Source organism: Eublepharis macularius, chromosome 3 (assembly GCF_028583425.1).
Source record: "Eublepharis macularius isolate TG4126 chromosome 3, MPM_Emac_v1.0, whole genome shotgun sequence".
Classification (NCBI taxonomy): domain Eukaryota; kingdom Metazoa; phylum Chordata; class Lepidosauria; order Squamata; family Eublepharidae; genus Eublepharis; species Eublepharis macularius.
This window is the reverse complement of record NC_072792.1, coordinates 154,280,130-154,295,228: the sequence shown is the minus strand read 5'-3', so window position 1 is coordinate 154,295,228 and position 15,099 is coordinate 154,280,130. Positions and strand designations below refer to the sequence as shown.

The 15,099-nt window shown below is 41.2% G+C and overlaps 1 protein-coding gene across 1 annotated transcript; it reads left to right on the top strand.

Moving 5' to 3' along the window:
- The first annotated feature begins 2,745 nt into the window (after positions 1–2,745).
- POMP (proteasome maturation protein) lies at positions 2,746–13,199 on the top strand. The gene is made up of 6 exons (XM_054973927.1): positions 2,746–2,816; positions 7,862–7,959; positions 9,970–10,030; positions 10,828–10,929; positions 11,789–11,882; positions 12,681–13,199. The coding sequence occupies exons 1-6, from the start codon at positions 2,814–2,816 to the stop codon at positions 12,746–12,748; spliced, it is 426 nt and encodes a 141-aa protein (XP_054829902.1). The 5' UTR covers positions 2,746–2,813; the 3' UTR covers positions 12,749–13,199.
- Positions 13,200–15,099: the final 1,900 nt, after the last annotated feature.

Below are 15,099 nucleotides of genomic sequence, written 5' to 3'. Positions count from 1 at the left end.
CTTTGGGCCAGTTACACATTCTCAGTCTAAGCTACCTCACAGGGTTGTTGTGAGGATAAAGTGGAAGAGAGGAGAATGATGTAAACTGCTTTGCATCTGCATTATGGAGAAAAGAGGGGATATAAAGAAATTAAATAATAAGTATAGCTGAAAATGGGGGACAAATAAAAGCTAGTTTGGTTGGTGGTTTAGGAGGAGAGAATCAGGGAAAGGTGAGGGTATTGGGCTTGCCAGAAGGAAAAGACAAAATAGCGTCTTTCTAGGAGGAAAAGACAAAATAGCGTGGGAAAGGGGATACAGGGGCATCTTTTGTTGTTTCCCCACTGTGCAACTGGGTCCAGTCTGTTGACCAGCATCACACAACTGGGCCATAGTTCTCCTGGCTATGGGCTACTGGGGAGGGAAAGAGAGGAAGCTAATGGTAGGCAGTGGGCAGATAAAAGTAGTTTGGCTGATGGGTGGGAAGGAGACAGGAGAAGGACAGAGGCTATGAGGGCTTTCCAGGAAGGGAAAGAGGAAATAGAGAGGGGAAAACAAGATGCCCCCCTGCACACCCTTGCAGGCCTCCCTGCTTGTAATATAATAAAACCAAATCATAATAAATCACAGCCAACAGGAAGACCACTGCAGAATTAATCAGCAGCAGCAATTACCTGGCATAAAATACCTGAGTGAACAGCCATGTTTTTACTTGGCATCTTTATCCATAAAGTTAAAAGCGTCGAACAAAGGGGTGTGAGGAGAGAGTTCATTAAACAACGTTCCACTACAAGAAGGCCTTGTCCTTGGGACAAGAGTTTCAAGAGTTGGAGCAGTTTGTGTGAAGCCTCCAACAAAGATTTAAGAACTGGGCTGGTTCAGATGAAAACAAGCAGGTGTGCAAATAACCCAGTCATATTTAGGTTAAAAGGAACACTATTAATTGCATGCAGAAACAAGCAGGAAACAATATGTCTATGTATATGTCTATGCCACATCCATTTGCATCATGGCTTGCTATCTCAAACCCTACAGCCTCTCTTGTAAGTTGGTTGTGAGGAAAAAGTGATGTTTTGTACTTCTGTGTTCCTAGAGGAAGGATGGGTGATAAATTATAAATTTCACAGTTCGGTTCAAGTTGGAAATATAATTTGTTGGCAAAATATCTTATTCCTATTTATTCCATTTATATCTACAAGTTTATCCCAGCATGGAAGTTTGATTTTAAAGGAATACGAAATCCTTACTACAATAGTACATTCCTTTATTATATGCAGCCTAAAAATGATGATGTCAATAATGTACATGGAGTGATGGATGGTGTCCTGGCCATATCCTACAAGAACAGCTTTGAAATGTAAATGTTTCATCTCTATAGTCATATCCTGGTCAACAAACTCAAACAGTCAATAAATATATATAGTGACAAGCCTGATTTTTTCTTAAAGGTGCAGCTAATCAGGAATTTAGCGCACAGCTTTTTTTACTTCATCCCATATAATTTAAAATTCAGCTAAATTTCTTGAATTTAAAAAATTCTTTGTGATTACTGTTTTCCTGGGAAATGAAGACTAATACATTCAAACAAAAACTTCATTTATAATAGGTAGATCCAGTGACCCTCAGCATAGCCTTCTTTGGTGGTCAAAGCGGTTTCTAGTCTCCATTTTGTAGATCTAGTATATGCTTTATGATGCAGCTTGGAAAGTGATATACTGATAGCATAATATTGATAGCATAATATTGTCCTATTACCAAGGTCTGCTACCTGAGCATTTTATTCTTCACTATGCTGTCTGCACTAATCATTCACTATACAATAACCAAATCCACACTAGCACTGTGTGCAAAAGCAAAGTAACGTTCTGCCACTTTTGCCTATCAAGGAAATAAAAAAGACACAAGATGCCCATATCTTTTGCATGGCAAGACAGAAAGCAGCTGTGAAATGCAACTTGTAGCAGAAAAACATGAGGAGAAAGACATCAACATGTTCTACTTTAGTATGTTTCCCCCATGCTTTTCAGAGACCAAAGAGTCAGAAACAAAATTGGATATATAAAAACATAACAACAACCCCACTTAATACACTGCTAGACAGATTAGTGCCCCACTCAGAGCAGTGAATAAAGATCAGAGTTATTATTATGATCTCCACAATACAGCTGGGGAGTTAGAGCTGAGAGGAATGGCTTCCCCAACGTTGCCCACTGCGCTCATGGGAGTGGTGGGATTCAAACCAACAAAGCAATGATTCGCAGGCTAACTACTAAACCACTACGCTACAGCAACGTGAAATTCGGACAGCCCCGCCCTCAGACAAAAATGTTTAAAACCTTAACAGAACAATTACACTCCGACAACGGGAGGGCGGCTTGTGCAATTTACAGCAATAACTGCAATCCAAACAATTTCAGCAACATTTCTCGGCTAGACAGGTAATTTAGCAGAAAGTTAAAAACATCAAATTATTAAATATCAATGCACAAAAATAAAAAATACTACAAAATTAAAAATATTAAAATATTTTTTAAAAATATTTACGAAGGAAAAACACCAGGAAATAGCCACTGTCCCTGCTAAAAAGCGAAAGCTGGAACGTAGTGGCACCACTGCACGAAGCCACTTTTCTCTGAGAGAATAACAGTCCCACAAACCCTCAAAACTCCCCCTCCTGCTCCCCCCGTTCTGTTAACGCTCTTCGCTCGTTCTCGCGCCATCCCTTTTTTGCGCGAGATTGCCGTTTGACGTCAGGACGTACTTAACGTCACTCACCTCCCGCTCCCGACGCTTGGTGTTGGCGGAAGGAAGCGGCTGTTGGTGACGGTGCAAAGATGGTGAGTGAAGCGCGGGTTGAGGTCAGGCAGGGAACGCGCTCGTGCGCTTTGTGGCGCGGGGGCCCTGAGGGGGCTTCGTGGGGAGGGGAGGAACTCGTTAAGACTCCGCTTGGGAAAGGAGGGGGGGTGTAGGCTGAGTCGACAGCCAAGGCCGAACTGACCTTGGGCCACCTGCTGGGAATCCGCACGCTCCCTCCCCTTTATGTGGCGTTATTTCTTCCAGCCCCCCCTCCCTCGCCTGCCAACTCCCTACTGTCTCAAGAGGGGTGGGGTGGGCTAAGGTAACACATATGCTGTAGAGTAGAAAAGCAAGATTCCAGTAGCACCTATAAGACTAACAACATTTGTGGTAGGATATGAGCTTCCGTGAGTCCCTGCTAGGGTTGCAAGCCTCCAGGTAGTGGCTGGAGATCTCCCGGAATTACAGCTGGTCTCCAGGCCACAGAGATCAGTTCACCTGGACAAAATGGCTACTTTGGCGAGTGGACTCTATGGAATTATGCCATGCCAAGGTCCTTTCCCTCACCAAACCCCACTTTCTCTATGTTTCACCCCCCCCCCCCCAGATCTCCAGGAACTTCCCAACTTGGAGCTGGCATCCATAGTCTCTGCTCACTTCTTCAGATACAGCTGTGATTCACTAAAGCTCATACCCTTCTGCAATTTTTTTTTTTTTTAGTGTTATAGGCGCTACTGGACTGTTGCTTTTTTCCGCTGCTACAGACAGACTAACATGGCTGCCCGTCTTGGTCTATCTCATATGCTGTATAGAGAGTGGTGGTGTAGGAAAAAATAAATGGACAAGTAACAGTTTTAAAAAAGTAATAGCTGTTAAGTAGGAGTCCAGTGGCATCTTGTATTAGAATAAGAAAGTGGTTTGATATTCCACCCCACCCTCCGTCTTGTGCCCTCTTCTCTCCGTTAAACTTCTTTCTATAGTTGTGGCATCTTAAAAATTATTGTGAATAAATCTTTTGTCAACTAGACCCAGCTTTCTCAGATATAACTGCCTTTATTTTGAAGAGCAAGTCTGAAGTCTGATAACTCTTTAAAGACCCAACTAGGTTTCCAAGATATGAGCTTTGGAAAGTCAAAGTTCCCTTCATCAGATACTTTGATTCTCAAAAGCTCATACCCTGGAATTCTGGTTGGTCTTTAAGGTGCTATTGGACCCAGATCTTGCTCTTTGACTACAGACCAACATGGCTACCCCCCTGAAACTGTCTCATGCTGATTTTTATAGTAATCTAGAGTAGAGATGGGCACGATCCACATTACGATCCAAAAAAACCCACGATAATGGCGATCGCGCGATCGTGAATCAGCGGATCGTGATCGGCCACGGCCAACGATCCAGCAATCAGGAGGGGGCTGGATTGGGGCTGGATCATGCTCAGATCAGGAAGCCAGACACTCAGGTGCCAGTAATCTATTCCCGGGGCAACGGAGCCAGGGGAATGCCTGAGCTGTGTTTCCCCTCCTTCTGTCGCCCTGGAAAGCCAAATAGAAGCCCAGCTTTCCTTGATCAGCAGGGCTTCCTTCCAACCACGGAGCAGCAAAGCAGTCACCAGTTGGGAGAAGACACCCAGGGAAGGGAGGGGGAAGGGGGTGTTCTGTAGCCATGGGCACTCCAATCTCATCCCTGCAAACCCTGATAGGGCAGCTCTGATGGCCAAACACAGACGGACAAACACAGATGCCGCCGGCATCACCCACCGTTCTTTTCTCGCCAGCGCGCTCCTTTTTGGCCTGGCGGGCAGGCACATGGTGGGTGCCACCGGCGAGCAGCCAGACCCCCTGCCCCCTGAGGGGAGGCGGCTCGTCGCCGTCTCCCCATGCCCGTCGGGCCCGGTGGCCACCGCCAACACCCACCTTCCCACATAGCTGGGAATAGCAGCGCGCCCCGCTTAGGCCTTCACGATCCATGGATCAGGAACGGGAGATGATCAGTGTGGATCATTTAGTTGGGATCGTCACCAGCGCCGATCCACAATCAGCTGGATCGGCAATTTTTTTGGGATCGCGCCCATCTCTAATCTAGAGTGTTTGATCAATATTTTGTGGACAGTTCTGGATTTGGTTACAGTCTTTTTACGGCCCTAGTTCTGTTTCTTTAAGGGAGGTCTAACATTGAGAGACCTACCTAGTGAAACATGCCCTACTGCTTCTCTCCAGTTTACCAAAAGCCTCATTTACTAAAACTTTTGTCCTTCTCTTTTCCCAGTGTGGAACTATACTAGTGGGAAAAAACTGTACTAGCTATATTTCTGCATAAATTATTTACATTAAAGATCTAGACGTATAAGGTCAGAAGGGAAAAATTGATCCTGGGCCTTTTGCTTCTGTCCATGCTTTCCTAGCATTGTATGTGCACACATGTCCTGCCACTATGCTCTCACTGGAATGCAAAAGGTAGCATTTATCATTTATTGAATACATTTTATTGAATACTGTTTATCTGCCACTGTATTCTGGCAAGTTTACTTAAACAATTTCCTCTGTCTTGTAGGCTGACCCTCCACTTGCCACCTTTGTGGGGTCACTGTCTACCCGCCATTCCCAAGGATTCTGCTGGGTTTACTTTGCAAACCTCTGACTTCCGCAGGGAAGCAATAGTAGAATCATGTCAGTATTTTAGTCGGAGGGATTTCCTGCTGTTCAGTCTTTTATTTACTTAATTTATCCAATTTCAGATCTTACGCTATAATAATTCATCTCACTTTAAATTTATTCATTCCAAATATTTGTGTAATGGAGGTGTGTGTTTGTGTAAAGGAAGTGCCTGGATATTCCATCCAGAATTGTGTATAGGGTAAAAATCTGTGCAGACAGGGTGCGAGAGACAGTTCCTATACAAACAATGTACAACTTAAATAAACAAGACAGGCTGCTGGTGGGAAAGGAAATAAATGCTTCTTTTGCTTGTTGGAATACTGACTCCTATTCCAGACTTTTGTCCAATAACCTATATTGCGTCAGTATTTCATGTCTACTAATGAATTAGTCTGTCCCGCATCCCGCCTGGCCATTTTTAGAGTTCTTGAATGCAAAATCCTAGATGTATTATTAGGACTGTGTTCTTCCATTATTATAAGTCGATAGTAAACACCAATCAGTCACCAACTCTGGTGCTGTGCTTGTGGGGGAACCCCCCCCCCTTTATCTTTTTTGGCATGTGGACCTTGATTGAAATATTTTAAGTTTGATGTATTGTCGAAGGCTTTCACGGCCGGAGAACGATGGTTGTTGTGGGTTTTCCGGGCTGTATTGCCGTGGTCTTGGCATTGTAGTTCCTGACTACAGTGTCACTGAGAGATCTCTGTCTTTTGGTGCTACACCTCTGAAGATGCCAGCCACAGCTGCTGGTGAAACGTCAGGAACTACAATGCCAAAACCACGGCAGTACAGCCCGGAAAACCCACAACAACCATTTTAAGTTTGGTAAGTTTGGTAAAGCTGCAATTTACCCTGGCAGTTGAATGCAGGCACTTCAATAAATGTGACTGTTTACTACACACAAGCCAAGATTTGAAACTGGGATTTCACTGTGATTTAGACACCTGGATTAGCAGGGAAATAACTTCTGGTTTGCAGAGATTCTTGAGTTTGAATATTGTGGCAAGTTGAAGTTTGATCATAGTGGAAAATGTTCAGTCTAGCTCCACATATTAGGGGAATTGGGAGGAACAAAATTGCATGTGAGCACAGCAACAAGCTGTGTTTGCTTGCACCTGATTGGAGTTTAATGGCAACTTGTCATGACACCTGGATGCATCCTCCAAGTTGGCTGTTTTTCACAGAGCAGAAAATGGTTGGATGTGGCGTTAGAGAATAGGCTTCCTGATAGCTTTAGGCCTCTATCCTATCTTGTGGTGTAATAGTGAGATATAAATGTCTTATTGAGCAGTTCTCCAACATTGTCATATTCTCTCCTGAAGCTGGAGAACAAACTGTTATGGATATCCAAGGTACAAGGATGAGCTTGTAGTATTCTTGTTTCTGACTACTTAGGGCTTGGCAGAAGGAAGCATCACTGTAGCAGCTTTATAGGCTACATTAAGGTCCCTAGAAGAAGCACTTGTTGATTACATGAATGTGTTAGGGAATCCATACTCCACAGAGCCAGCTGTTTGGGAACAATGCATTTTCACTGGTGTTGGGAGACAGCCAGAATTGTTGTTTGCCAGCTGTGCCCCTCACCTGAGGAAGAGGTCTCCTCTGCAATGTCCTTCTGAGCCTTCGAGACACTCCGAGAGCAGTGCTGCTTGCCTAGCCTCTTATCACAAAGTTAGGGAGATTTATTTATTTTATTTATATACCTCACCTTTCTCGCCAGTGGAGACCTGAAGTACCTTATATGATCCTCCTATCCTACATTTTATCCTCACAACCCTGTGAGTTAGGCCAGGCTGAGAGTGTGTAATTGGCAGTGAGCTTCCATAGCATAGTGATGATTTAAACCTGAGTCTCTTAGATCCTAGTCCTACATTTGAACTTGCTGAACTGAAAAGAAAAGCTTGATGTGTCAGAATTGTATTGGTGATACAGCTTGAAGAACCAAGCATAATCCAACAAAAAGGGCAGCAAATCCTGTGGAATACGCATGAACCATATCAATCTATTACTCTACACAGGCATCTAGTAACATTATGCCCAAGTCACTCATGCACAGACTTCAACTTTGTCTGCCTCTGCAGGGATAAACAATACATTTGCAGCTTGGATTTTATTTTGTAGACTGTATTTATTTTCCTTGCCACAAACTGGCATAAGGATTATTTATTATTAAGCTTATGTATAAAATCTATAGCGGTGAAATATTAATAGTGGAATAATATATCATTTCAGAGATACCCTGTTTCAACCCTTTTAGGTAAGCTGAAGTCTCAGTAATATGTTTTCTAGGAATTTACTGCAAAGCATAAGGCAAATGTAATATTTTAAGGTATCAAGTTAATCAAGTAATACACCTTATTGCAATTACCAGGCAATCATTTGAAACAATTGTCAGTGTTATCCCTTAATGGTCATTTTTTCTGTTTTAGAATACCCGAGGATTTGGATCCCAGCTGAAAGATAGTATTCCAGTCCCAGATTTTTCATCTCATGGATCATTTGAAAGCCATGATACCTTAAGGAAAGGGTATGTGTGCCTGAGTAAAAATAATAATGTTGAATTCTTATAAATATATGAAAAGTAGATTAGTCCTTCTTTTGGTGGCACTAGATTTCCTGTGTGCTCAGATACCTGAGAGTCATACAACCTTTGTCTCGTTACAGTAGTATTTCTGTTCTGTTGATCTGATCTCTGGTATTTTGTACTACAAAGCATGTAATATAGAGGTGGTTTGGTCAGGACATCTTTAAGAGGTAGAACAAGAGATGGTTTCACTCCAACCAAGCCATTGTAGCATCACCTGCCTCAGTATGCCTGAGAGTCATGCTGTCAGTCATGGATATTTCTGTGAGTTGGTCAGGAATCACTTTGGAAAGAGTGAGAGAGATGACTTTTGAGACTTCCTTCTATTTGTCATGGCTGGATGCAGGATGGTTACCTTACTAAATATTTGTGTTGTGAGGGCAAAATTTCTTAGGTGATCTTTGAAAGTTACACCCAGTGACTTTGTTTGTCTCAATAACGATAGATGTTAGTAAGAACCTTAAATATAGATCTTTTTTCCACAGAATTATGGTACTATAAAAGGATCCTTCTAGGCTCCAGAGTGTTTCCTGCTTGTTTGAAGCATGGGAGCCAATTCAGCCTCTTCAACTGGGTGGGAAACTTTGCCTTCCTTCCTCCAGCCACAGATAGAGTTGCAATTTCCTAGTCACCTGTCCCTTGGAACTCTCAAATGGACTTTAATTTTCTATGTAAATGTAAGAGCCAAACTCGATTCCACTAATGGAAAACTGTTTGCTCCCTTCCAACTTTAACCTGATCACAAAAGTGTTTTTATTTGCAGAGCACTAACCATTAAGAACACAGCCTTCTTTAACTGTCCAAAATAGGAATATTGGTGTGTACATAATGCTGTACAACTGTTGCTGAAAGGAGTTTGGGGAGTGTTTCTCTGTATTTTACCTACCTGGGTTACCAATCCTCAAAACTTGAAAACTAGCAAACTAAATCATAATCCCTTTTTTGGGCTCCCTCATTAAATTACAGCCAACAGGTGATTTTTATGGTATACCTATACCATAGGTATATACCATGTTTCATCTGTTGAATTATTGCAACAACAAAAGCACAGTATAATGTAGATCAGCAGTTACCATTGCAACTCATCCATGGAGATGGAATATGTGTAGTGGGGAGAAGCAACATCCCATAGGCAACATTAATCCTATGTCTTTTCAGATTCTTGATCCCACAGATATGCCTGCATGAGTATATTTGAGTTCAGATAGGAAGTTCATACACTGTAGAGCTGGGCCCCACCCCACATATACATCCATGTTCAGTCTTCGTAGATACTTTGGGTGAAAATGAGACCTTTCTTGCCAAAGAGAAAACTTCTGGTTTGCAGTGAAACCTCTGAACTTCCACTGCAAAAACCTGTAGGAGATCTTTGTTGCAGAACACTCCAGGGCATGTTCAGTTCACAAGACACTGGCCTGGCCTCTTGGGCCTCATCAGCCCAAAACATACTCAACATTCACTGAAGCTTCATGTTGTCAAAGATTTTCACTAATGACAGGCAAGCTAGCGTTCAAGGGAAAATCTCAATACACTTCCTAGAAATCCCAGTTTGAAAATGCTGTAGTCCACACCAGTTTGCTTGTTTATTGAAAACATTTCTATTTCAACATATCTCGTTGTGCTCAAGGTGGTGAACAACGTAGCAACCAAGTTGCAAAGGCATAACCAAATTAACCAAAGAAACTTGTATAGTGACCACTTATTTTGTTTTCTTTTATTTGAAGGGTGGCAGAGTAGAAACTAGATCCAAAACTGACCATGTTTTTTTCTGTTCACACTTTGCTGCCTATATAATGCCATTTCTTCTGTACTGCTGGGAAAGAGTGTTAGTTTATGCATTACCAAACATTTTAAGCTTTAATTAATTGAAATATGTACCTGGAAATGCTGCCAGTTAAGAAATTAGTGTTGAGACTAGGATGCTCATACTACTTCATTTATTTGTCTTTATAGCTTTACAAGTGCAAAGAGCGAACTTTTTCCTGTTCATCCATTGGAGCTATCAGAGAAAAATGTAAGTCTAGTATTTAATTTAGTTATAATTCATCAAGTCAGCTAACTGCAAAAATTGCAGTTAATATAAAATGTTGAAGCACACTTTCCATTAGCAGTAATTGAGAATGAAACTTACAGAGTGGATGTTAAAGTACACTAGCAGTAGGGTGAAACACTAGTACTGGTATTCCTTGTAACTTGTAAGGCCCTAAACTGATAGGAGAGAGCATGTCTGACAACTGTTCACCAAGAGCAAACTGGTTAAGTCAGCTTTTCTGAAAGTAGAGTCCATCTGGTCCATGGGGAGGAATGAGTGATGAATTAAGCAGTGTAGTTATCCTGTAAGAGTGGGGAAGGATGGAAAATGAGAGGTCTGCCATAGTTGCTCCAGCTTAGGAAATAAGCATCTTGTTCCATATTTAAAATCTACATTCAAAGAAAAGGTGTATTCCATTATTGTGTGTACCACCCTACCCACGTGGGCAGAAAAGGGAAACTGCCGAATGTGTATCTTTTTTTGTGTGCCAGAAAGAGCACGTGACTTTTGAAAGGGTTTTTGGTCCATACTACTTTCACCACTAGATGGAGTTAGATACGTTCAGCTTGCCGAACACAACAAAGCCACATGTAGCAGCAGATTAGGGGTGCTTATAAATTCCAGAAGGAAGAAGGCATTGTTCATTTTTAGCTTTCTTCAATGAAGAAAAAAACCAGTTTTCTAGTTTATAAAATGCATTTAATTAAACTAGTTTGAGATTAAGGGAAATCATATTTCACTGTTTGTCAAGTATAATTATATTTTTTTTCTTTTGGTAGCTTCCATTGAATGAAGATAAAATGAATTTTTCTACTCTGAGAAATATTCAAGGGCTGCATGCACCACTGAAATTACAAATGGAGTTCAAAGCTGTGAAACAGGTATACTTTCTGGTTACAACATACATTATTTTCCATCTCTGCCAACCAGCGTGTGTTTGCTCTTTAAGTCTGTTTAATTATCATTATGCTACTAAAGCATAATGTTGATAATCTGGACTTAAAATTCCTGTTACTCAACAGTTGATCTAAAAGCACAAAATCTGAACTTTGACACCTGAGAAGGCTGGGGTGGGGGATAAAGAGAATGACACAGACTTTAATCTGATCATAATGCCCTTTGTAGGGTTATTACCCAATAAAAGGAATCTTAACCAATAATTGTATAAGTCTTAATCTATTAATTGTGCATATATTTGCAGATAAATAATTTTATTTTTTAAAAAGAATGCTTTCCTTTTTATTGAGCCCTCTATGCTTGTATGTGTCATAATCTCAAAGGAGCCATCTTTTCCTAGATGGTAGAAAAAGGAAAATGTATTTTCCAAGAGAGTGCCTGACATCTGTACTTTTTATTAGAATTAGTGTTTTTTTTTTAAATGTTATGTTGGGAACATCTTTTTAGTGTATCAAAAGACTTTGAATTAACTCATCAAGTAGCCATAAGTAGCTTAGGAAATAAAAATACTTTCCATCTAGGAGAGAAGCTAGATCTTGCAGCATTCCTATTTATTTTATAGAAAGGGAAGAGAGTAAAAAGTACAAAGGGTCATCTTGTATAGTAAATTTGTACCCGGGTTTTGAATACACAGTGAATGGTTTATTAATTGTAATGAGTACAACTTACAATATCTGTGTGTATGTATTTAAATAAAAAGCAAATTCCAAATTTTACTTCTCCCTTGTGGGCAGCTTATTTATAGAATGGCAGACTTCCTAATCTGCTGTGACACTTTTCCAGGTTCAGCGGCTTCCTTTCCTTCATAGCTCTAACCTGTCATTGGAGATCTTGAAAGGCAACTATGACTCCATTGGTTTTGAGGATATTCTGAATGGTAAGAATCTCTTCAAAAATTGGGGAGATGTTAAATGTGCTAAAGCTTATTCATTTAAAGGCCATCTTTCTCACAGATTTGCAAGGAAGGGAGAATTGTAGAGAGCTGAAGACTTCTCTTAAATAGCTGAAGATTCAAAATATGTCTATACATAGCATTCTCAGTGGAAGCCTCTTGTGATGCAGTTCCCCATGAATGACTGCAAAATTGTAGATGGGCTCAGTCAGAATGGCAGAATTTGCAGCTAGGAAAGGATCTGCACTGAGTGTTGAATGTGCACTGCCAAATTGGCATTTACTGTGAAATCCTAAACAGCGTTACTCCAGTCTCAGCCCTTTGACTGCAGAGGGTTTAATTCTGCTTAAGATTTCACTGTTAAATATTTCCTGCTGTAGAGAGAGACTCAATAAGCTGTCCTTGCACAGCCCTCCCCCACCAGGAAGTGATCCGAGCTGACAATGCTTTTGTCAAAGGGAGATGGGGGATTTGAAGTGTACCCAAAGCAAATCCTTTAATTCATCTCCTGAACTGATGGAGCCTTTTGCATTGATTGAAATACTGCCAGTGGTAGAGCAAAGAGGGACTTGGTCATACAGTTCTCCCTCTTTATAGAAAATGCCCCAGGGGACTCCCATGATTGAGCATCAGCTTTTCAGGGATCTCAGGGTTCCTGGAGGAGGGGGGGCAGAAATCTATGAGTGTACTGGAGCTTCATAGAATCTAATCCATATTTATAGCTGTCTTGAATAATACTTTTTTTCCAACATGAACTGAACTTGTACAAAAATTGTTTTCCAGACCCAGCACAGAGTGAAGTAATTGGAGATCCTCATGTGATGATGGAGCACAAACTTGGTTTATTATAACATTCACATAGTCCAGATTTACTGTACGTGAAAATGTTTATTGCCTGTGTCCCTGTAGATTCAATTAAACCATATTACATGGCAGCCGTACAATATTTGTGTTTATACACATGATCTCTTACCTACCTTGATGAAAAGGCACATTAAATGCTTGAAGTATGTTGACATTTGTACTGTGTTTACTGTCAATTTAAATGTCTTGTAATTGGATTTTTTCAAATACCAGGAAATTGGTATCACTATTCAGGGATATAGTTAACTTCATGTCTGCATTGTAGAAACCTGCACACTAAAAAGTATAGAAACAGGACATTTTAAAAAATGATTTTAAAAATATTAGATTGGATGTTCTTTTGCAACTTATAACCCAGGTATTTGCTGTTGAATCTTTCTCTGTTCTTGATGACTTGACATCTTTTAAAACAGTGAATAAAATTTTCTATAAATGCTTTGACTTTTCAAAATATTTAGTATCTCTGAAGTTCATTACCTCGAGCAGTGTCTGCTTTGATTACTATTAGACTTGTTTATTCACAGCCCATCTTACAGTCCTGCTACCATGTATGCCACTAGCCCAGAATCTATATTGCCATAACAGTCTAGGATCCTGTGTTCTTACAGCAGCTAAGATAAACCCAGTTACAGCAGCAGAGTTAACACAGTAACAACAGGGCAGGAGACAATGGTCACTCTCACAGATTCTCTGGAAAATAATGTATTCAGCATTGAGAACATGCTTAAATACTCATCAGTCATGCATGGAATGCACCAATCAGTGCACAGCACTCACATAAATATTGAGATGTAGGCCACAGTGTTTCTCCTGTTATTTAGCTACTATGTCCTAATGTTTAGGAAGTTGGCAAGTAGATCTAAAGAGCATTGGTCTCAGCCTGGTGCCCTGTGGAGGTGTTTAGATTTCCCTTTCCAGTGCTCCAGCCCCAAATACTAATGCATTGCAGTTAATGTAAAACTACAAAAGAGAAACCATTATTAGGCAAGGATTGTAACGGGAAAAATAACCAGAGCAATATACACAAAGAATGAGCACCGCATGTGCTGTGTGCTGCTGGGTGGGAGGATTGCAGGAAGATGGGGATGTGGGATTTGGCCCTGTTCTTGGGGGACAGCAGCTCCCCCCCCCTTCTTCCAGTTAAAGCCATGGTGGCTATTTCCCATGTAAATAATCATTTTGGGGTTATATCATCTGAGCAGATGACACTTAGTGACCTGGACTTCCTCCATCAGTTCTTAACTATGTAGTAGCAGTCAAAGTGCCAGAACTTGGTAGTTTTGGAAGCACAGGCTCTGTATGCAAGTCTGAGTTGGAGAGCCATCTATGCATGGAACAGTCTAGTCCTACAGCCAGTCAGTGACTGGCTTTGATGAAGTTAATATTCATTTATGTGCCAGAACCTTAGCATTTTGACGGGCTCCTTTGTCCAGCCAGCTGTTCTTGTTGATATCTATCTTTAATTTGGTGTGTGATGTTTTGTGTAATGTCTCTCTTTGTACAGCATGTCTGCTCCATTGTCAAATTCCTGCGTGTGGGCTCCCAGTTCTATAGCAATGGGAGCAAAGTGAGGTAGTCCCAAACTTCATGATCTGAAATGTGTGGCTGTGTTTGTTTGCTGGGGCATATCTATTCCTAGTTCTCTGTCATGATTCACTGTGGGTATAGGAGAAATCCTAGCCTTTGAATGGGGAAGTGGGGCTGGTGCTTGAGGCTCTGAACGTACTCCAAAGGCTGCTTGTTTATGACAGCTACTAGCACCATCAACAGGAGCTGAACCAGTGCCTGGAGGAGACCAAGATTCCAACTATACTGGCCGCTTTATTGCTGTAACCCCCTCTGTCCATTTTCCCTTACACCAATATAATCATGTACTGGTTCTATTACCCCATTTGCACCATTGTAATATTGCTAACCTGTTCTAATGCAGGGGTTGCAAAGGGTTTAGTTTCAAGCCTACCCATGTCGTTAGCAACAGGAGGATCAGATTAGAGTTTTTGTCTACCAGTTATATATATTATCCCTTAAAGAGGCTAGCAATTAGCCTAAGCTATAAATTGGAACTTCCAGGATTGAATGTTGCCTTGAGCATCTAGTCAAAAGTTTAATAAAATTGGTCTACTTTATATAGTCTTCAGTAACACTAGTTGGGTAGTGCCAAATGATGGCAACTTCTTCCTGCTGCAGCCTTTTGTCCTTGGAATTTTGTTTCTGGGTCAGTGGTAGGGGAAATCAGTAGAAACACCCATCCCCGTATCCACCAATGGAAATGCTGTTCTGTTAGCAAAATTACAAGTAGGGAGCAAGCATGAGCGTTCTGCCTCTGGTCAATTGCTAA